Consider the following 23859-nt stretch of genomic DNA (forward strand, 5'->3'; position numbering starts at 1 on the left):
CTTATTAGGAATAAAACATGCACTCCCCGGCACCACATTATCATATAATTTGTTATTAATTTTACTTAGAAATGCTACGATGTCGTTTTGAGATCCACAGCATAATATTTCTATGCAACCACCACATGATTAATCTGTAAAGCACAAGGAAATAATGTAAAAGGGCAAGAATATACATTTTCTATTCTACTAGCATTATAATTGCATTTTTCTTGAGAAGTATTTATATTGGGGATAAATATGCTCTTACATTTTAGTATTCAGGAAAAATAAAATAACTTGATGATTCTGTTTGTATTTGGAGATTGTAAGTTAGCTAGAATGATTTATGATCTACTGAAAGTAAATCAAAGTATAAAGCATTGTGTACCATATTTTTTGAATTACTCTGTATTTAAATAAAGTAATTCTAGAAGGCTGTTTCTTTCCATTGTGACTCGAATCAAAGTAAGCAGAATTTGGATTGAGACAGAGTGTTGGAAATCTGCAGGATTACTTTTAAAGAGCTACTATATATATTTCAAAAAGTTCAAATATTTTAACGAATCCATGATGGGTTATCAAACATTAATTTTAATGTATCAATCATGGGTTCTCAAAGATTTATTGAAGGGGTGACTCAAAGAAAGATACTAAGTGAAGCATACATACAAAGAAATCATAATGTGGTGTTAATGGATAATTTTTGATCTTGGCAAGTGGGGATTTGCATGTCTATAATAGCCGTTGCACTTAATGGAATCCAGGAACATAAATCCCTGAAGACAATGACAACGTACCTTTCAACACTGTCAGTTACTTCTGAGTCATTCTGATACCCAAATATTGAACATTGTTTAGTCCTTCACAGTATAGCAGTTTCAGAAATGCATACCTTGCACAGTTAGATGCACCTGCATTGTCCTCGGCGTATGTTGAGTCTGAACAGAACACGTGTAGGGGCCATCGTCTGTCACGTCCACATTCTGTATCTGGAGGCTGTAGTCCCTTTTATTCAATGTTGAAATTGAAACCCGAGGATCCACTGACCATTTATCACCTCCAGCAAAAATAATACTTGACCGGTTCAGCCAGGCACCCTTTGAAGCTCCATCTTCCAAATAACACCTACAAATTACCAGGGATAGAACACTATTAATCAAAATGAAAATGGAAGACAACATTATCTTTTTTTTTTTTTGACAACATTATCTTTGTTCCGAGTACATTTCCATATGCTGAATTATAGTACTGCATCCGACGCAAACATCGGACAGAAATGCAGAAAATGCGAACATACGAACACACCGCTACATCTTCCATTCCCAACGCAACTGTGAAACAATACGTATATACAGTTTTGTGCTGTTTTAAATATGTGTGTGGGATGTGCGTGTGTGTGTGTATGTGCGTTTTAACTTGAAGCCAGTCAAAACCCTTTTTTGTTCTGTCTGGATGACAAGTAAATTTAAATAAAGTTAAATTCATTCAAATAACCATATTCAACACTAAAACGTTTTTCCTCTGGAATTAGAAGTAGGAAAGGTCAATGAGTTGGCTTGTTTTAACCACATCCAATTCTAATACAGTGGACCAGATACTAGATAGAAAGCAGAGAATAGAGAACCATACCATGTTTATTTTTTAAATTATGCCTTTAAAGAGTGGTAAGCCTGTGCACTGAAACTATAAATTGCATTTTACTGAAAATATTGCTGTTGTAATTAAGGAAGACAAGGCTTACAGGCTACCTTTAGGAGCAAATTCTTGCTGTCTTTTCAGTAAACTAACCAATAGTCTCTCGAGGAAGCATTCGTTTAACCCACAAACATCCATGGAGCGTCTACTATTTATGGATTTAAAAACGGTATTGCCTTTGCTCTCCAAAACTTGTAGTCCAGTAAGGAAGAGAGTCAAGCAAGCGAATCAACACTAGATAGAGAGATCGTTTGATTAAATCAGGCACAAAGCATGGAAGAGAGTTATTTGACTCAGAAGGAGCCACTGGGGGTATCGAGGAAGACTTTATGGAACAAGGAATGTCTTGGATAAAGAGGTAAGGAGTGGGAGCCGTGACATTTAGACAGAGGTGCCATCTGTGGGAAACACCAGGGGAAGGAGAGAGGGAGAAAGCCACAGGAAGCCGAGGAAGTACAAAGAAGCATGAGTGCGGCATGGGAGGGGCGAGAGGTGAAACTGGAAAGGGAAACTGGAGCCAGATGATGACAGCAGGGGTGATGACACTTAGTAGATTTTAAGGCCAATTTTGAAGCCATTTATTCAGAGTTGTATATTTATTACAAGATTCAGAAATACAGCTTTGTATCTACTAGAAGTCAGACACCATGATTCAGAGGAGAAGAAGGCTGCGGTCCTATGACTTTGCTGAGGCCTGGAATTCTGTGTTTCGTCTGGAAAATGTCCTGATACAAATTAAAGACTAGTTTTCTTAAATGAGTACAGAGCACATCTACGGAATGAAAATACACATACATCGAAATAGTTTGACAGGATTTCTACAGAACACCTCCGGGGATTGAACACAGGGTTTGAGATTACTACAAAACTGCAGGCTGAATGCAACAGGGTAGGCTGCTGCCAACTGTATAAAACTCATCAGTGGGGGAAAAATAAGGGACAAGGTACGCCGCAAAATCTAATTTGCAGTCAGCTTCACCATCTACAGAATCCACCCTAGTAAAGTCATAAAGGTCATTGTTAATTGAAAAGCTTTTCCTTATGTAATTAATGAAGAAAATAAAACCTACTTTCATGACATAATTAAACAATTATGGAATACTGTCATCCTTAATGCCGTGCAGAAAGAAGATAGAGGGGACATAGTTCCCATTTCACAAGATCACGTGTCCCCTGGTATAGTGTAGAACACGGAATCACCGCTACCAGGACTCTGATCATTACAAGGCTTGTAGGTGATATATGGGTCCATCAAGTGTTTGCTGTGTGACTTCTGCATTCACGGCCTTGGCACATCATCCTATCCGGTGCTCATTACAACCCTCCGGGGTATGGATTGCTGTGCCCGATTCATCGCTAGAAAAATAAATGGAATGTTTAGGTCAAATGACTTGCCCAAACCACCCTGTTAGTGGGTGACAAAGTGGAATTCAGAATCAAGCCTGGTATTTCTATATTATTCAATATCCTTTCTTCCATGATGTAGATCAAAGACTTTTAAGATAGGCTTCAGAAATGGGAAGATGATCAGAATGTTGCAGAAATTACTGCAAGTAATTTCTTATTTACTGAATATGACCAACTGTTTAACCTGTCCTATTCTAAAGGAAGCAGAAAATTAATTATTAATGGACGTTTTACCGTGAAAGTGTGACTTAGAACCCTTGGCCTGGCATTTTCCTTTCCCTTGAGACAGAAACAGCTTTATCTTTATTTGGGGAGGTATCATCAGGAAGACCACAGAGATTAACTAGCCCTTAGATACCTGAGCGTTCATAGACCAAATCTGGGTTATAAATCCTGGTCTTAGCATAAGCACTATTTCCTCCGTTCTGGGATCATCGTAGAATTTAACTTCTTCCCCATGAAAAAATGAAAAGGGAGCTTTCTATGTCTCCTTGCTTGGATAAGTATATCTCACAATTGCTATTGGTCCTGACCTAAAGCTTTCCAAGACATACGTTATGAAGATCCTTGAATGAGACTCAACTGAAAAACAAAAGCCAAAAACTTTTTTTTTTTTTTTTTTGGTATTACTTCTTTCGATTTCTGTAGCATTATTCTCAAATTATCATAGATGGAATTTTATGAATTAGGAATAGCAGAATCTAGGAATGGCTTTTTTTTTAATAAAACCATAAGATACTTTACATAGAGATGTATAGTTTTAAGGAGAACCGTGAGATAATTCTATCAAATATATGAAATAGGTCAAACACACACATAAGCATTCCTAATTATAAGGACTATGTCTTCTTTCTATCTCCTCTTTGTTCTTCACATCCACCCTATTTTTTCCCTTTACAATAGAAAGAGGTATTGCTGGACATGCATATAATGTATTAAGAAGGAATTCTGGAAGGAAGATAATCAGGGCATGACCGAGTAAGGTAGGTGTGTGGGGAAGGATGAAAGAAGAATGGCAAGTGGGGATAACTTAGTTTTGTACTCTTTGGGCACCACAAAAATTTCTTTTTCTGGTTTTAAGAATTCTAATGTCTAAAGATATAAGCGTGTTGGAATCCTGGCCCATACAAAATTCCTAATTTAGGAAGGATGATAAAATACATTCATGAAGAGCCCCATCATGCAGAATATGAAGTAAAAATAAATAATTCCGTTGTTATTATAATTGGATTATTGCAATTGCCTGAGTGTCTGGTTTCTGCGCCTGACATCTGTAGGGCATCATTTATTCTCTCTACAATAAACAGAATAAACTTTGTAAAGTTTAAATCAGATCATCAACAACCCTTCTTATTTCATTTCTTATTTCCCTCATAGGAAAAATTCCAATCCTGACAGTGGTCAATGATCTCACGTAATCTTGTCCCTGATGCCTCTCTGACCTTAGCAGCTACCCCTCCTCCAGTTTTCTCTGTTCCAGATTGAGGTCCCCTAGCTGTGCTTCCACGTCCTGTGTGCTCTTGCCCCAGGAAGTTTGCATCTGCTGTTCCTCCTGCCTGGAACTCTCTTCCCCCAGAGATCCGTATAACTTATTCCCTATCTTCCTTAGGTCTTTATTGAAGTTCCTACGTATTAAAGCAAAAATAACACCACCGTCACAGTCCCATGAGATGCATTATCTATTTAGTTGATGGGTTATTTTCTGTCTCTCCTGCTAGAAATAGCATTCAGGACCTCTATCTGGTCACTTCTGTGTATTCCAGGGGCCTATATGGAGAGTTGAAAATAAATATAAATATTTATTGAATGGAGGAATGAAGGCAAAAATTAAGATACTTTTAGAAGAAGGAACCCGATGATAAGGTCAATGAAAACTTCCAAAGTGCAACCTCCTCGGGAAAGCAAAGCCATGCCCACATTAACGTACAATAACATACAATTAAACGCAAATAAATGCGGTACAAACAGTAACTGCTGCAGGATACCCAGGATGAACTAAGCGATCTGAGACAGCAGGTGGGGAACCAAGCTCAGTGAAGAGAGCAACGTGGGAGGTATGAGGCAGAGGTGAACTGGGCTCAGAACTACTGGAAATAAAAAAGAACTGCATTTAACCCTATATTTCAGGAACCCTTCTAACCCACTGAATATCCTCCTTATATGTGCTAGGCACTTTGTTAGGCACTTGCAATTACTATCCTACTTAATCTTCACATAACCCTATACAAGCCAGATACTATTATCCATTTTAATAATGGAGAAACAAAGGGACTGAGAGATTGTATCTTGAACAAAGCCAGTTGGTCTACACTCAACCCTGGGCTAGACTATGTCAGACATTCCCAGGGTGAGGGATTGTCCCACTGGTGCTGGAGGGATTAATGCATGAGGGACAGTTGGTGAGGTAGACAGATCACAAGCTGGACGGAACAACAATCCTCAGGTCACAGACTCAGATCCTTTTTCCCCTCTGGACTCCAAAACGAAACATTTTAACAGCTAGTGATCTTAGGATCCCTTTGAAGTAGAGACAACGGCATTATCTGAATAAAAAAAAAAATGTTTGATAATGAATATATCTTGAATTGAGTACAGCATGGCTTTTCTTGAAAAAAAAAAAAAAAGGTTTTTTTCACTTGAAAAACCTGCTAGACTACCTACACTTCATTGGGAGATGAGTGAAGCAGCTCCAAAAATACACTCTTCCCCATAAGCTGTGTTAACACCATGCCAACCAAATATCATGACAAATACTTACATTTTGAGTCAATCATCTGGATGTTTTGTAATCATAGCTCCAAACATCTGGTCGCCGGAAAATGTATAGAAAATAACCTGAATATTTAATTTTGTTTCATGGTTGTTAATTATATAAATCTGGGCTTAACAGTGGGTGTTTTTTAATAAGAATGCCATTGCTGTTTCTGAAATGACATTACTACACACTCTTAGGCAGGCCCTGATCTGGGGGGTAAAAAGTCCCATTTGGTGAGCTGCTAGTTGATCAAAATGATGGTGGAATAATTCTAACAGGCTCTGTGATGATACCTCCTGTGATGATTAAATCTGAAAGGTGGATATCAGAAAATTTGGCGGAAATTAGCATATTGGGGCTATTTATTATTTCTTAAAGCTCTATTAAGAAAAAAAAAAAAAGCCTATGGCTGCTGAGGATTGATTTCTTTTTCTTTCATATCTCTAATTCTCCATAACACATTCCAAAAACATAAGCCTTAGCACCATTACCAGTACCCAACACAGCAGGATTTATTCAGCTCTATGGAAAGAGACCAGCTTTTCATAAGACATGTTGATTAATGAAAGCTCCTATTAAAGGCACTAATTAATAAAAGAAGAAAAGTGCTATTACCCTTGGAATCAAAGCTAAACCATGTGAAAATGATATTCCTATGAAGGAGCTGGCCAGCTACCTTCACAGCTGTCTTTTCATTGTATCACAAAGTTCTAAATGTGACAGGAGAGCTTTCAAAAGCGTAAAGAAAAAAGAAAAAATAATTCACGATCCCATACAATCGCCATGCTAATTCCTCCTACAAAGAGTTTTGATATCCTGGCTTCCAGACCGAAACGAAGTAAAGGAAGTAAAGCAGAGATTAAACAGACCAGGACAAATTCTATTCCCTTTCCTACCTGCCTTTGCTTTTAAGGCACAGCCTTCTTAATGTCTTTGATGATAGTCATTCCCTAGGTAATATCATACATATGGATATCTACATTATATAATACATGATGTTTGCTAGATAATAATATTATATATAACATTAGGTTGATTTAATATTTCCAGATCTCCTTTACCACTACTATAGTAGAAACCGCCCCGGGGCAGAAAACAAATTCTATTATCTTTCTATTTTCCTGTGTGCAGGGAGTGTGAGATTTTTGTCAAGGGAAATCCACCAAATCAGCAATTTGTCCGAGTTTCAGTAATTTGGTGAAGTACTCGCCCCTAGAGATGATGAGAATTATACTTTTAAATATTTTTTTAAATGTAAAAATAAAAATAAATAATAAATATTTTTAAGAGATACGTAGGTGAAAATGCACTTCTGCAGGTAATGGTTCAGTAATGTTGCTTGTCGTCTATGATAACATGCTATCACGACGGCCAGATATTGTTGTAAGCCCAACGCATACATTTCTTCACAAAGAACTTTTAAAATAGCTCCTGTCGAGTACTGTTACAATGCCCATTTTACAAAGGAGAAAGTGAGGTATAGAGAGGGTGAGTAACTTGCAGATGACTTGCTTATCACAATCTGTAATGCATGGAAATATCTTTATTATGAAACAATTGCATTAAATATCTAGGCACTTATTAGCTAATTAACACTCCCCAAGTAATATTAATGGCACATGTACATTTATTTCTAGAATGGATATTATGTCATGTTGGGCATATTTTATAAACAAAATATCCAATAACATTGATTTCTTATTTTGCAAGGGAAATAAATCTCTTTCCTATATATTTCATTCCAGCACTGCTTTTCAATAATACAGCTATATTAAAACAAAATATCTTGAATAAGAGATTGAAAAGTTATCAGCTACTATCTACCTATACAACCAAATTCTCAAACTACTTATATATTTTTGATATTGTAAATTGGAGGGGAAAGACCTGTAAATAATACTTTTTGGGTGTATATGTGTTTAGAAGGGTCAATGCTAAGAACGCTTATGCTTAGAATTCTTCAAGACACTATTTGTAAATCACTCAACATATAAATTCTCATTTATTACATAAGGTAAGTATAGAGTGAAAAAGAGCCTGGGTACATTATAACTAAAAGAAGTAGGAAAGTCGTTACTGAGGTCTAATCATCATCCTCTGATAATAGTAGTAAGTCCCACTTGCGGAATGATGACTCTGGGTTAAGAGGTAGAGAAAACGTTTTAATACATGGTCTCATTTAAAACTAACAAAGCCACACTGCGAGTTAGGTAGGTCCTACTATCCCTGCATTACGAACCCTGAATGCCTGAGTGCAGGATTGATGAAGGAGGCAGAGAACGTAAACAGGAAGAGGTGCCACATATTTGAAAATTTAGTTGAGGACTAGCTTGGCTCCAATGGTTTTAACCATGAATCAAATTGAAAATTTCTTTGTCTTTGCCACTTTTTTAGCTTTCGAATTCAACTAAACCAGCTTGCTTTCTCCCACATGGACTTGAATGTGAGATATTTGGATCTGGAAGGACTTCAAATTTTCTGTTAACTGGCAGGTGCTCTGAACCGCTGTGGGGAGAATTTGTCTGCAGTGCTGTCTCCCCAGCAGCTGCTTCCTGGAGAAGTTGGACTTTCACCTCAGGAGCTATAAAGGGAATGAACACTACATTCAAAATGCATGCAGGAGATGTTTAAAATAGCAGCACCAGAGAGGGAGAATGCAGTCAGGCCCGGAGAAGTGGCTGAGAAAGCTCTGGGGCCTAGGCAGGCCTCTCTATTACAGCCTCTTTGGGATGGAGCCAGGGACAGACACCTCATTCTCAAAACAAGAGGAAAAATAAAATGGAATTCTGTACTAAAGACAATTATCAGCAACTCTACTCTCTTCTAACAACCAGCTTTCTGTTTAGGTCATTTAGAAAGTATTCTATGTGCACGTAAATACAGATGATAAAATAAGAAATATACCAAATGGGTACACAGAAAATCTGAACGTATCTCTTTGGTCAAACTAATTATCAGTCTACGCTGCTTCTTTACAGCATCCATGAATGGACAAATTCAGAAAACAAAAAGAATTACAAAGATTATACTCCCCCGTGCTCTCTCTGCTTGTATTGGTCTTTAATTTTTTTTTTTTTTTTTTTTTTTTGTATTGGTCTTTAAACATGCTGCTGGTCACTGCTGGATTTTTCTTCTTGCACATTTTTTTTCTAATAAAAATATTCTGAGCACAAATTTTATTTTATGAATAAAGAATGGCTACATAGCACAATTAATTAAAGCCAGCCTTGCAATCATTAACTAAAGTAGCCATTAATCCATATTTATCTGTCCTCTCTTGAGAAAATTGACTAAACCATATTTCAGTATGAGCTATGCCTTAAAATATAAATTAGGAAATATGCCGCAGAGGAAAAAAAAAAGTAGTTTTTTTTTTTCCATCGCTTCCTGCCAACAAATTTAAACTGATTATATTTCCTCAAAAAGATGTTAAAAAGTAGTCTTAAATTTAAGTTTTTTTGTTAGATCACATGGACAAATTATTTGTCGCTGAGAGGAAGCACAGTGGAGTGATTATTATAGTTTATGTTGGAGTTCAAATGCAAGTGTTCATGTGTACTAGCTGTGGGACACTGAACAACTTAATTTACCTCAATTTTCTAACCTGTAAAAGGGGGTTAGTAAAATTCATATGACAAGATTGTTATGACGATCGTATTAGTTTGTTTAAGGTGTTCAGGATGAAGACAGTTATGTGGTTAGTGTGTAATTAAGAGCAACTATTATTAAAATACCTTCCCGTGGTTAGCTCTGTTTATTTTTTAAATATTTTTTATTGGAGTTCAATCTGCCAACATATAGCATAACACCCAGTGGGCTCTGTTTAGAAACAAAACCAACTACTACCACCATCACCACCAACAAATGACCCTGCAATATGAAGCATAAGAGAAAAAAGAGGAAAAGAGGCATTTGGAGAGTCTGGCTTGATACTGCAAAACATTATCTACACTGTCATAGCAAAGTGCTGGATCGCATGAAATAATTTTACAGATAAAGAGTCAACCTTAAAGTACCTCTCCTATTTTATCATTCTTGAACTTCCAGAAAGGCTTTTTTTTTTTTCTTTCCCTTTCTATTTCTCTATCTTATAACTTATAAGCAGAATATACAGAAAAAGAGAGCTTTGGTATTTTATATATATATATATATTCATTAAATAAATATATAATTATATTGAGATGGAACACTTATATTTAGAAACTAGCTCCCTGGTTTACTAACTATGGTTTGGGGCAAGTAATTCAATCTCTATTAAAGCTTTACTTATTTGCAAAAAGGAAACAGTACCACCGGTACTAAGAACTCTAATTTTGGAATAAGACCAGATGAGACTGTGCACGGGAGATAGATTTATAAAGTTATAAAGCAAAATATAACGGTAAATATTTTATATTACAGTATTTTATGAGTTAACTTTCCTCAAAATTCTAGACCACGGTTATACAAATCTCTGTTTGGAGATTACACCAGCACAGTGATGTTCCCAAATTCGGTGAGATGAAAAAAGGTTACTGTTTCCTTTTTACTCCTATGGTCCATGAAATGATTTTCTATCCTATATAAACTCTTTTAATTTTTAAACTGCCACCTAAAATTTTTAACATACTCTTATATATTTGCAAAAATTATAATTTCTGGTTATTATAAATATGGCTATTTTATAATAAACTTGTTATTTCTCACTTTTAAATGTGTCCAAGGAAATCTAAATAACATAGTGATTGGATATTCAAATCATCTATTTAAAAAAATGAACAAGTTCTACTTTAAAAGAAATGCTATATTGTTTCTTTTTATTCTCTAACTCGTATTTCCATTCTATTTCTGCCATGTAGTTTGATCCTAAGCCGATTTTAAAAAATTTTTTCAAGTATTTTATTGATACTTTATTTTCTCTTCAATAAAACCAAACATATAAAAAGTGGTTACAAGAAGCTCTGTATGACTGTAAGAATCTAAGTTCAAAACAATATTCTGGATGAATTTATTTTTATAATTACTAGGAGTGTATTTTTACAATTACTAGGAGTGAATTATATATGTCACATTTTGATACATATCTTTTTAAACGTTTTTTTACTTCACATAGTTAATAATGAATGTCTTAATGAGGCGGTTTTATTAAGATACATGAACAAACTTCCTTGCTTAAATGAGCATATGATTTGCTTACACGAGACAAGGTCTAGAATCAATTCTGAGAAATTCTGTTCTCTTAAATAAGGCTGGAAAAAGTCCCGTTATAGTGACACCACTCAAATCCCTAGATCCATTAGGGTGATGTAATTCTGCTTTAATTCCTAATGCTCTATCAGTGTGTAACTATTAGATCTTTCTGCAGACATGCTGGAAGCAAAGTGGGAATTGCCTAAACTGTGGAAGGATTTGCCAGACTCTAGAATTACTCACTGTCTCTACGTCAACAGCAATATTTTAGTCTCTTGGTTTTGTGACTGAAGGATTTGCACTTTGAGTGATGCTCCTTGATGTGTCTGCACATTCACAAGATTTGGGAAAGACAATGGTGAAAGCAGGAGCTACCAATCCAACCTACTCCAGGCAGGTGACTTTTAAGAAAGAATGCATACAATAATTTAAGAGAAAAAATATTTAAAACCTATCTGTTTCTGCACAAGACTTAGAAAAATCATCATAACCCCTAAGGATATTTTTACTACAGTTTAAAACTTTCTGGTACCTGGAACACTGTAACATATATATATATATAAAATTTTATATATAAAATTGCTTTTACTGTTAAGCTATTTAACTACTTTTTTAAAGCTATATATATATATATATATATATAAAACTAATTTTACTACTTTTTAAAAGCTAATATATATATTATATTGTAACACAATATGATATATTAATATTGTATTTTATGTTTTTACTGTTAAGCTATTTAACTACTTCTTAAAAGATATATATATATACATATATTACTACTTTTTAAAAGCTAATTATTAATTTATTATAATATATTATATATATTACTGTTTTTACTGTTAAGCTATTTAACTACTTCTTTAAAACTATCAGCATATTTGCCTCTAATTTTTCTACCTTTTAACCTTCAGTTTCTATCTACAGAGGGTTAGGGGAATCAGAATTTGTGTGAGAATTATTAGAATATTAGCTTACAGATCAACTACAGTGTCCCAAAAACATTCTTTATAAAGAACATTTACTTTTCAAGTATAGTTGCTTAAAAAAGTCTTTTCCCGCTGTGCTAATTCTATGTTTAAATTGCTAGAAATATGTTAAAGACATAACCTGGGTAGGACAGGCTGTATTATAATTGCCCATGCATATATCAGTAAACTAAAAATATCCTGTCTCTTAATACTAATAATAATGTCTTAGTTTTGCTAAATCCCATAAGCTTATTTTTTGTTGTTGTTGCTGTTGTTTGCTCAACGTTTTTTAAAATATATGTGTTGGTAATCTCTTGAGAAACCTCAAATATACTTACCTTTTCTCTATCATCATCAATTCTTTTGTTATTCTTAAATCTTTGCTGCTTTAAGAGAGACGTATGTCCTCAAGAAGTGTGTGTGTGTGTGTGTGTGTCGTGTGTACAAGTGCATGAGGGACAGAGAGTGAGAGAGCAAAAGAGAGAGAAGACATCTGGGGCTAAAATAAATAAGAAATGAAAGTGAATATTTATAATTACAAGAATAGTAAATTATGGCAAAATTTGAATATGTAACCAACATACAATTTATATTCATTTCATCTGAACTCTTTCCTACAGAAAGTACCAGAACTTCCTCAAATATCAATGCATTTCTTGCTTGAGAATCCATCCAGCAGTAGCATCTAATGGACAGCTGGCCCCGTCATATCTCAGTGCCTGGCTGGCTCAGAAAATCAAGTGCCTCCAAGGGATGTAAAATTCCACTGTGACTTAGGCGAAGCTGAAATTTCAGCCATGGGTTTCTGGCTGGACCTTTCCTTGCTGGAATGCTGCATATTTTCTTATCTCCATGAATAAATCATTTCTCAAGGTCAGAATTCTGTGATTTTGCCATTACGTCCTCAAGTCACTCTGAAAGTAAACCCGAAGAGCAGAGAAGTAAACCCCCCACCTAAAAACAGGTGTTCTCTAAAAACAGGTGAACTGGAATCTGGGGAAATGCTGATACGGTTTCTCCAAGGATGACTGTACCCTGAATTTAGAACAACGTGGGGGTTGAATCACAATACTTCCTGACACTTGCTAGCCTTAGAAATTTGGGCACTGTTCAATTTTTTAAGCCTTCACATTTAATTCTTTAAAATGGAAATAGTAACATATACTTGAAAGGGCTATTTTATGAGGATTAAACTGAAATGTCCCAGGGACTAGACCTACCACTGAACATCAGATGTTATTTCTCTGGGAAGTTCATCCTGACATCCCTATCCCAAGCCTTCAGACAAGTTTAATGGAACTCTCTTAAAGCTTGCATTGCCCCCGGGACATTAACTGTGTGGCTTTACTAACCCACATTGTAAAACTGCTTGTTTAAACCATTTATTGACCCTGCTAAACTATTAAGGGCCCTGGTTGACTTATTCATGGTGAAGCCCAGAAATGAGTCTAGTGTCTGCCACATAGTTAGTGCTTTAAAAAACAACAACAAAAAGTTGTGTGTGTGTGTGTATGTGTGTGTGTGTGTGTGTGTGTTGAATACTATGGGAACCTTACAGAAAATACTGCTTGACTGGTGCATAAAAGAGGAGACATCATAAACTGCCAGAAACAGGAGTGAGGTAAGACTAGGTCAGGGGAAAAGGCTTAAATACAAGAGGTAGTAGCATTGCGCATACTCCTTACTCCTGTTGTTCTTTAATTCCTTTGCTCCTGGTCATCCTAAATTGAAACCCATACAGAAATCTCCGGATTGCCTCTAGGGTTCAGAATGGACTATATCATCTAGAACAAATGGGCAAGCCCACTGTCTACAGGGTTTACTGCTTGTCCATTGTACTATAAAAATAATAGTGATACAGAAATCTAGCTTTCAGGCACTGAAAGCAGAAATGCTATTTGTCTCAGAAAAACATAATGGAAGCTCATCTTGTGATATTTTCTTTCCTAAATTTCTTTAACATGTGAGAAAAATTTCGGGGGTGGGGGTAGGTTGAGAAGTGGTCACACTGAAAGTGTACTTAATAAAGAAATATTTTGTCTAAATATGGGAAAGCCTTACTCATTTGGTTTTCATTTGATCAGACAATATGACATTTTTAATAGTTGTTCTTATAAATGCAAAAATAGGTCTGTAAATTTTCATTTGATGATCTATAGATATGTTCTTGGTTAAATATTATTAATGTTCATGTCATTTAGTTCAGAGTTTCTAGTTCGAGGCAGCAAGTCTTCCATTTCTTAGCAAAAGATAACCATGTCATTTACTCTCCTTAAATTTATCTGTACTTTCCTGATGAATGTAATAGTAATTGCTTTTAGTATGACTTGTAGGTAACACAATATATATTTGGGGGAATATAATTATACATAATACATGTATGGCGATAATAAATTAGAGAAAGAAAATAAAGGACATTGAGTGCTTTTTAAAAATAGAAATATAAAAACAAACTTAAAAATAATAAAATTAGAAATGTAAAATTAAATGATCTTTAAAATGTTGAGGCTTACTACCCTTGGAATTCTTTGTATTTCAAACATTTTCATCCTCAAAGACTTTGTTTTACTCTTGAACTGGTTTCTTATGTAAGGAACTTCTTACCGTTTATTCTGTGATTCTCTACCTTAGCCATTAATCTCTCATGTGAAGCTGTCAAAATCTTTATGAAAATCGAAGTGTACTGTGTCCACTTTTCTTATCTTTCACACTGCCTTATTTCCAAGCGGCCCTGCAAGTTAGTTAAGCACAAACTGCCTTGTAAAAATCATGTTAGAAATACAGCCACACTTTCCTTAGCTTTTCCTCTGTTACCAATATTTCACAATTGTCTTTGCAATCAATACTGAGCACACGGGGCTATTGTTTCCTGGCTTGCTGGTCTCCTGAGCTCCTTCATCTACGACTATCGTCTGAATCAAAAGGACTTCATATATGTCGGACCACATACACACATGCATCTTTTTCTCTCTCTCTAATTGGCCTCTAATTATGAGCCTTTGAAAGAAGCTATTGCACATTTCTCTTTGCTTTCTATAAAGTATCAGTTTATCATATAAATATTTTCAGGATTTCAAATCAACACTGCGCAGTTCTTTTAAAGCCCTACTTTATTTTTCATGTATTAGTACAAAAGGAAAAACAATGAGTTATAAAATAAATATAGTACTTTATGAAGACCTAATAGATTTTAAAGTGACATTTTACTAAATCATAAGTAAATGAATGTATTAATTTTCCTTTGAAACACACATTGGTCCAATAATTAGACGAAGACATTTTCAGCAAAGTGTACTTTTGATTTTGCCAAACACCAAATTTCCTTACAAATAATGAGAAACATTTGTCTTTCATCTTCAGTAATGGTTGAAAGTCGCCATTAACAAATTCCCAGAGACCCTTGTGAAATGAGTTGCTCATCCCAATCAGCTATTAATGAGCAGGCAACTATAGCAGGCCAATCACCGATAGTACCTAAGTAAATTCCACTTTGTGCTTAAATACAGAAAACAAGGTGAGACTCAGATATATCTTATTGGGAAATAACCACACTTCATAATGAATTCAAAATTGCTATTTTTGGGGATCTCTGGGTGGCGCAGCGGTTTGGCGCCTGCCTTTGGCCCAGGGCGCGATCCTGGAGACCCGGGATCAAATCCCACATCGGGCTCCCGGTGCATGGAGCCTGCTTCTCCCTCTGCCTGTGTCTCTGCCTCTCTCTCTCTCTCTCTCTCTCTCATAAATAAATAAAATATTAAAAAAAAATTGCTATTTTGAGGCAGAGCCTGAGCCAATTCCCATTTCAACTCCCTCAACAGATTTTCGTATTAGTTCTGTCTATACAGATATGCTAGAAAATTAAGACAAATAAAAAGAATATTTCCTTGCTTTCAGTAGATTTACAAAAAAGAATGGAGGATATGCAAAATATTTACACCACGATAGCCATGGTATAAGTACCATAGTAGGTACAGTGGTTTATAGAACTTCAAGAAGGTACAGATTGCACCTCACTGGATTAAAATAATTATGGAAACTACTCAAAGATCGGGATGCAAGATGTATGTTTATAGACAAGAATCATTCAGAAAGTTAGAAAGGAAAAAGATAAGAGCCGTCAATGGAACTGTCCTCAAAAGAAAAGGAACAGAAGCACAGGTAAAGAGTACAAAATAAGGAAAGTATAGAGTTACATGCACTCTGACATGACTGAAGAGGAGTATAAGAGACAAGTGAGGATTGAGTTTCCAAAATTCTTCTGGAGGTGAATGACTAATGACTCCAAATACCAACCTAAAGATTTTGGAACAGTTTTTGTAGGCAATAAAGATGTGTTAGAGTAGATAAGTGATATTCTTGAAAAAGTCTGGAAAGAGATATTTTTTCTTAGCCTCACCTATGAACTGGATAATAATAATTACTTTCTTTTTAGCATATTGCACTTGAGTCACAGGTAGCATCACCAAGGGAAGGTGGGCAACAAGTGATTATAAATGCAGTCATTAGGAAAAAGAAATATTTAAGAATTATTCATAGTAGAATTACATATGGTCATGCTATAGGATATTACAAATAGAGTCTGAAGGACAGAAATTGGGAAATCCTGCGTATATTCAGGAAAGTGGGTAAAACAAACATATTTTAACATGAAAGCCAAGGAAAGTTTTAACAAAACATTCCTAAGTGTCTAACACTACAGAGGAGTCAAAGAGGGGAACCGAAAACATGCCATCAACTAGGTTATTTCTCAGTGACATTACAGAGAGTAGTTTCATTAGAGTGGGATGATGGAAGGAAGGAAGTTTTTCAAGAGGTTTATGAGAGAGAATGAGGATCGACAGGAACTGTAGGTTCATCAGTGCTCAATCATACTCTTTTTATAAGAACTAGATTTATGTAAGAATAAAGCTTTCAGGAGCTTTCCCAATCTTCCTGTTATTTCAGTCTCATTGCATCTAATGTCTCTAAGTATTCTTCTCCTAGTTTACTACTTATATACAGCTGCCTTTAGTCAGAGATAAAACTGACCAATTAGGTCATGTACATCCAGGACCTATAGGCTTTGAAAACGTAAATCACAAATTCTCCCTATCTGGTCATCACCAAATTGGCAAGAATCGTTCAACTGCCAAGAATTTTGTTTTTTAAAAATTATATTTAAAAAAAATAAAAAAAAATAAAAATAAAATTATATTCAAAGTCTGTCTTCAGGCAATATTTTTGTACTAAAGTTTCTTTATAGTCTAATCAATATTTTTGTCCAAAAATAATATAATCACTAGATTCTATATTTCCATCTCATTTAACTTATTTGTATGATTTTAAATGTATGACTGTGGGACAGCATCTGACACTCTTATTACTCACTTAGGACCGTAGAAAAATAAAAATGCTTCTTAGGTCATTTATTTCCTTCTCATAATTACATTTTCAATTACTGTGTGTGGAGGGGTATTTTTTTTTTAAGATTTATTTATTTATTCATTTGAAAGAGAGAGAGCTGAGCTGGGGAAGGGAGGAGGGAGAGGGAGAGAATCCTAAGCAGACTCTTCACTGGGGCTCAGTTTTAGGACCCTGAAAATGAGACCTGAGCTAAAATGAAGAGCCGGATGCTTAACTGACTGAGCCACCCACATGTCCTGGGAGGAGTATGTGTAATCTTTAAACAGTATATCCCTGTTTCTTGTCATTCAAAAATGGCTACTTTATAGCCAGCTATATTTAGATAGCAGAGACAAACCAAGGAAGGGAGAAATGACTTTAGGGAAAAAGGCTTTCACATAAGTTGATTTACTGTATACATGGATCCAACTTCTTTATTTTTCTGAAAGACTGTGTACCTTAGGTCGTAAATTCAGGCTTTGAAAATCTGAATGACAATATTTTAAATTTAGTTGGATACAAACCTAAATAACATAGTAGACTCTTTAAAAAATCTTACTGGCCTAGGCAATTATCAGGATAATTCACACAGATAATACCTCAATATTAAATGAACATTAAAATCAAGGATGAGGGAAGTGTTGGAATAATCACAATTATTTTCAATAATCCATGCTTTTCTGTCTTCCAAAAAGGCAATTGGAGGAATCAAGATCTTAAAAATGAAAATCCTTGTGAGCACATTGCTGAAAATACAAAGTTCAATAATACAAACAATCCTAATAAAAAACCATTGCAGTCTTGTAGCTGTCAGCCACACATTGTAAATGATCAAATCATGTTTATGACCATTTCATCATTAAATATATACTAAACTCTAATCAAATATGCAAAAGCACTTTAAAATATACCTGTTGTTGCTATATTTTACAGGAAAATAAGATGAACCTCAAGGAAATTAATAGCCCAAAGCTACAAACTAGAAATGGTTACATCTGGGTTTTGAAATCAAGATCCAACTGAATCCAAACTCCTGGCCCTTTCTACCAGAGTCTCCAGACTATTATGAAACTAGTTTACTCATATACCACTGAACAAGCCTTTTTATCTTAGTATGTTACAAAGAATTATGTAAATAAGTCCAGGAAATAAATAATATTTTTAGTACGCCATGGTCAGCTCCTACATGGGCCTAGTGACATGTTTAGTAATGGAACAGGGAAGCAAACAATACTGCATAAAAAGCAATTCATACATGGTAGGGGATAAATTCTTGAATACTAATTCTTCTTTTTCCTACCCTACAGATGTAAGTGGCAGTGAACTCAGGGCTCTGGGATCCTCTGTTACAATAGATTGCAAACTCCCTGAAGACAGCTTTGACCACCAAAGGTCAAGCAGGCCTCCCTGTAGAACAAAGAATGCCTCTATTCACTTATACGGTCATGTCTTTTTTTTTTTTAAGATTTACTTATTTATTCATAAGAGACACAGAGAGAGAGAGAGAGAGAGAGAGAGAGAGAGAGAGGCAGAGACACAGGCAGAGGGAGAAGCAGGCTCCATGCAGGGAGCCCGACGTGGGACTCGATCCCGGGACCTCGGGATCACGCCCTGAACCAAAGGCAGATGCTCAACAACTGAGCCACTGAGGTGCTCCTATATGCTTGTGTCTTACATAAAATTGCTCCCTTCTTCGTACTCCAGGGACCATGCATAAAGTTCAAGTCTTTATCCTCCCTAGTAAACCAGTGCAAGCCAGTCATCATTTGCTTTCAATCAGTCTTCTGCTGTAGCGTTAAATGAGGAAATTTTATTAATTTGTTTGTAATTTTGCATCCATGTTTTCCAAGAATTATTAGGGATTATTGCCAGTGGGAATTATTAGGTCAATGTTTGTAACTAAACCTCAGTGGTAGGTGAGCCGTGACGTGGGTCATGATACACATCTTTGACGTTATCCTCCTTTGTGCCTTTGTGCTTGAGGGCATGAAATTTAGCTTCACCAGAACCTGCAGCCTGTGGAAACTAAACCTAACTGAACCAGTTAACCATGCTGTTGCTGAGGAAAGAAGGGCTTGTAAACAAATCACATTTCTGTGTGGAGGGTTATGTTCACATGTTGTCTATGCAGAACATTTGCTCTGTTTTATAAATGAAGAGGTGCTGAAGACAGCATTAAAATGGATAAGTTCCATTTCTATTCATTTGTGTTTACCAGTAAACCAGGCATAGCTCAAGAATATAAAGAGGGGCAACTGGGTGCCCCTGGGTGGCTCAGTTAAGCGTCTGCCTTTTGCTCAGGTCATGATCCCAGGGTCCTGGGATTGAGTCCCGCATCAGGCACCATGCTCAGCAAGGAGTCTTCTCCTTCTCCTCTCCACTCGTGCTCTCTCTTGCTATCTCTGTCTCTCCCCCTCAAATAAATAAATAAATAAATAAATAAATAAATAAATACTTCTGAAAAAAGAATATAAGTAAATATTTTAAGAATTCAGAGCTACTATTGTGTAGTTAGGGTCACCAAACAGTAACAAAGTCATTTTTTCTAATTTATTTCAATACCAAACATATCTCCAATATCTAAACTTGATTACCAACTCCTTAAGTACAAATGCTGCCAATATATATTCACAGAGCCTAGCACGGTGTTGGACACCTACCAAGTGCTCAACAATTATTGGTTGAATAAATCATGAATTAAGTAAGTCATCTTTTAGAATTACTATTAATAACATAAATTACAAGTATACCCAGGTTCATTAAAGAGGATTAAAAAAAACACATCTTCAACCCAAGAAATAATGATGAAGTAGTATCCTCTTACAAAACTAAATTCTCACCTTTCAATTTGCTCTCTGAAATATGTTTATTGCTTAAAATTGCAGATAGTATGGGGAAAGGAGAACTCTTTCCATACATGGTAAAAATAATGAGAAATAACCATACCCTTGATTAGTAAAAATTTATTACTAAAGTCAAAGTGAGAAATGAAAATCAATGTTTTTAACACTGATACTTTAAAAGCTATACAATGTTTGTGAATTTTTTTTTTTTTGTCAATTCATTTCAGTCATATCAGCAGGAAGTATTTCTGTTTTACTTTCGGTGAATTTTAATGGTCATGTAAGTACACTTGGTCTAAATTCTAACAGCTGAGCATGTGGGATTCTTGGTAACATAATCTAGTATAAAGGGCTTGAAAATCGAATCTGAAGACCTGGACTCTAGTTTTTATTCTAATAATGACTAATCAACTGCTATCGATTTAGTCTTTGTAGATCGAAGTTGCCTCATTTATGAAGTAAAATCAATATTTTTCAAAGTGGGTTCCATGGAACTATTTCCTTTCCCTATGTACCTTTGCAATAAAGTCCTGTATACATATAAATGAATTAAAATAATCAGGTTTCCTTATTGCAAGAATTCTCCGAACATTTAGTTTATTAATTTTCATACACTCCAAGAGAGATAATACAGAGGTCTCCCCACACTGATTTGTCTCTAAACACCATGTCCAAGATTAATCTTGCAGAATTAATATTCCACAGAGAGCAAAAAAGGATGACAAACTGAAAATCATGCCTATATTCTAGTGACTGTTTCAGTGAACTTCACTTTAGTCACTCTGGCTCATTTACAGACTTGGTCTATAGAGCAGAAACCTAAATGCAAACAATAGTATGATTAAATTCAAGGGTAGCATGATATCATCATGTGTTTGATCTACTTGGATAATTTAAATCTCTAAAATCTAGTTTTAGAAGCACCGAAATTACATCAAATCAATCCTAAGTGGAGAATTAGTTTGCTTTATATAAAAATGAATCGAACCAGATAGATATGTAATTGGCATTTATATAGATAAATACAAATCAATATAGTGATTCACGAATAATAAATATCAAATTGTTAAAATGTGTAGCAAGAAAATGCTTAAGTTTCTGTAGCTGAGAAGAATAAAGTATTGCTTAATTAAGTTCTTTCTAAGATAATATTTTTGTATGTGACCAAAATATCTCTCAATAATCACTCTTTACTAACAATTGTATTAAAGTGTCACTTGGGTTTTGGAATCAATTCAGCATATCTATCCATCTCATTTGTATTGTAAAATTGTTTAACATAGATCAAATGTCCAGAAGAATAAAAACTTATTGCTGGCAAATCAATAAATGTAAAAAAAAAAACTGTAATTCATTCTACCAAGTGCAAGGGGTACTCAGTGAACAAGACAAAAATCCTCACCATCAGAGAACTTATAGAATAACCTTACCACCTTACCACCACTCTATCTACTTTTATTTAATTAATTGTTCTCAAATTCTACATTGATTATGCAATTTTCTGCTTAATATCATCAAATAACTCTTACTTGCCCACAGAATTAAGTCCAAGGACATTATTTTGGAGTCAAAGATATTTTATAATATGGCCTCTACTTTCCAGCCATTTCTCCCACAACCTTCATATATGACCACAGGGTAATAGGCACCTCGGTTCTTTTTCTTTCTCCCCACAAACAATTTTATTATAATGAGCTATTAATGATAAATTTGTCTGAAATGCCCCCATTGTATTTACCACATTGTAGAACCTCATCCATCCTTTAACATCCACTGTAAATTCCCTCTTTGAAGTTCTTCTTTCTTTTCATCCCACATGAACAGAGTTTTCACTAAAGCAGTTAATGTAGGTCATGATGGAGCTTTTTAAATTTTTTGTATTTGTCCCCACCTCCTGAGTAGAACCATAGCATTTTCATCACAAAAATTTCCAATTTAATAACCCTTTCCCAAGTAGGAGTGAACTGATTTTAAAATGCATATTTATTCATGTCAATTTTACCTTAACCAGACATTTGCATGGTTAAGCCTAATTTATAAGTGAAAACTGAAATTTTTATCTCTCCACTAAAAAAATCTAGATTATAAACTATGAAATGAAGATCAAGAAAGGACTAAGAGGAGACTTTCTCATGGTCCAAGAAATCATACTACTCCTAAGACTCACTCTGAATATAATAGTGATTCATCATTTTCAAAAGTTTGAAGAGTAGAATACTTAATTAGTATATAGTAAGAGTACTTAACCTCTTGGTCTTCATGTTGTTCTCTATATGAAACCTTTCTTATCTCCTCCCACACAGATTAAATTAATCCTTTATTGATATTATCTCAGTATTTTTGTTTATACCATTAGAATCTCACTCATTATACCAACGCAAAAAACTATTTAGAGGACAAGTAACTTACCTCCCCACTGTAAGTGATCTAATTCACTTTCACTGTTCTATTATCACTTTTATAATATGATGATTCCCAAATCTAAAACTAGCCAAGATCTCTCTCCTGAATTCCAGACCTTTGGGGCCAAGCATCCACATCTCAAACTGAATTGTTTAAAATTGAATAAATCATTCTTTCATCTTTTCCTATTTTCACTATTTTTGCCAACTGGTAGCACCGTCCACTTAGTTGGGTTAACACTTTCTTCCTCCCCCCCCTATCCCTAGTACACAGCAAAATATATTATAAACTTCAATCTAAAGTATTTATTTTTTTTTAATTTGTAAAGCCTTTATTTATTTATTCATGAGAGATACAGAGAGAGAGAGAGAGAGAGAGAGGCAGAGACACAGGCAGAGGGAGAAGCAGGCCCCATGCAGGGAGCCCGATGTGGGACTCGATCCTGGGACTCCAGGGTCACACTCTGGGCCGAGGGCAGGCGCTAAACCACTGAGCCATCCAGGGATCTCCAATCTATAAAGTTTTTAAATATCTCCCTTTCCAACACAGTTTTATGTGTCTTTGAAATCTATTTGGGGTATAAAAAACTTAAGCAACTATTTAATTTAGTCCCCTTTTCCCTGACATATGTGTTTCCTAATAGTGTAATTGTGGATAGTTAATTTTTCATGTTGCCTCAGTGCTTCCAAATCTCATACCTATATCTTCATACTATTTTTTATTTTAATTATTTTCACAACAGAAGTCCATCAAGTCACCTCATTTATTATTTTTGACTGACACATTCCAAATTGAAAATGTTAACACATATGAAAATATTTTTTCTCAGTGTATTCTACAGAAATTTTGATAAATAATATAAGAAAACCCAAAACAAGTCATCATCAAAAGACGGAAGTTTAATCCAAATTATATTACACTATATATTTTCTCTACCAGTTGTGCTGAAAATTGTACGTCATAGAAATGACAACAATGTAAAATCACACAGACATTCCTTTGTCCCCAACTCTTAAATTAATAACCTCTGTGGGTAGGCACTCTGAAATGTATCAAAAGATGGCATTAGACTTCATGTATGGTACCCTTTTAGGTTAACAAAATGGACTTTCAAACATTTTTCAAGCATAGTCTATGCGTATTTTTTATGCTTATATAGATGTTCAAAAAATCTCACGTATCTCGTTCAATCAAATTAACTCAGTGACATTTACTGACCACCTCCTATGTAACACATTTGTGTTTGCCT

At 35.1% G+C, this 23859-nt stretch overlaps 1 protein-coding gene across 2 annotated transcripts in view; it reads right to left on the reverse strand.

Moving 5' to 3' along the window:
- NEGR1 (neuronal growth regulator 1) overlaps nucleotides 1–23859 on the reverse strand; it is an 813801-nt gene that overhangs the window by 472490 nt on the left and 317452 nt on the right. For both annotated transcript variants that reach the window (XM_077905038.1, XM_077905039.1), the window contains exon 2: nucleotides 875–1107. In XM_077905038.1, the coding sequence (XP_077761164.1) occupies nucleotides 875–1107 (233 nt within the window). The remainder of the gene's footprint in view (nucleotides 1–874; nucleotides 1108–23859) is intronic.

Source organism: Canis aureus, chromosome 8 (assembly GCF_053574225.1).
Source record: "Canis aureus isolate CA01 chromosome 8, VMU_Caureus_v.1.0, whole genome shotgun sequence".
Taxonomy (NCBI): domain Eukaryota; kingdom Metazoa; phylum Chordata; class Mammalia; order Carnivora; family Canidae; genus Canis; species Canis aureus.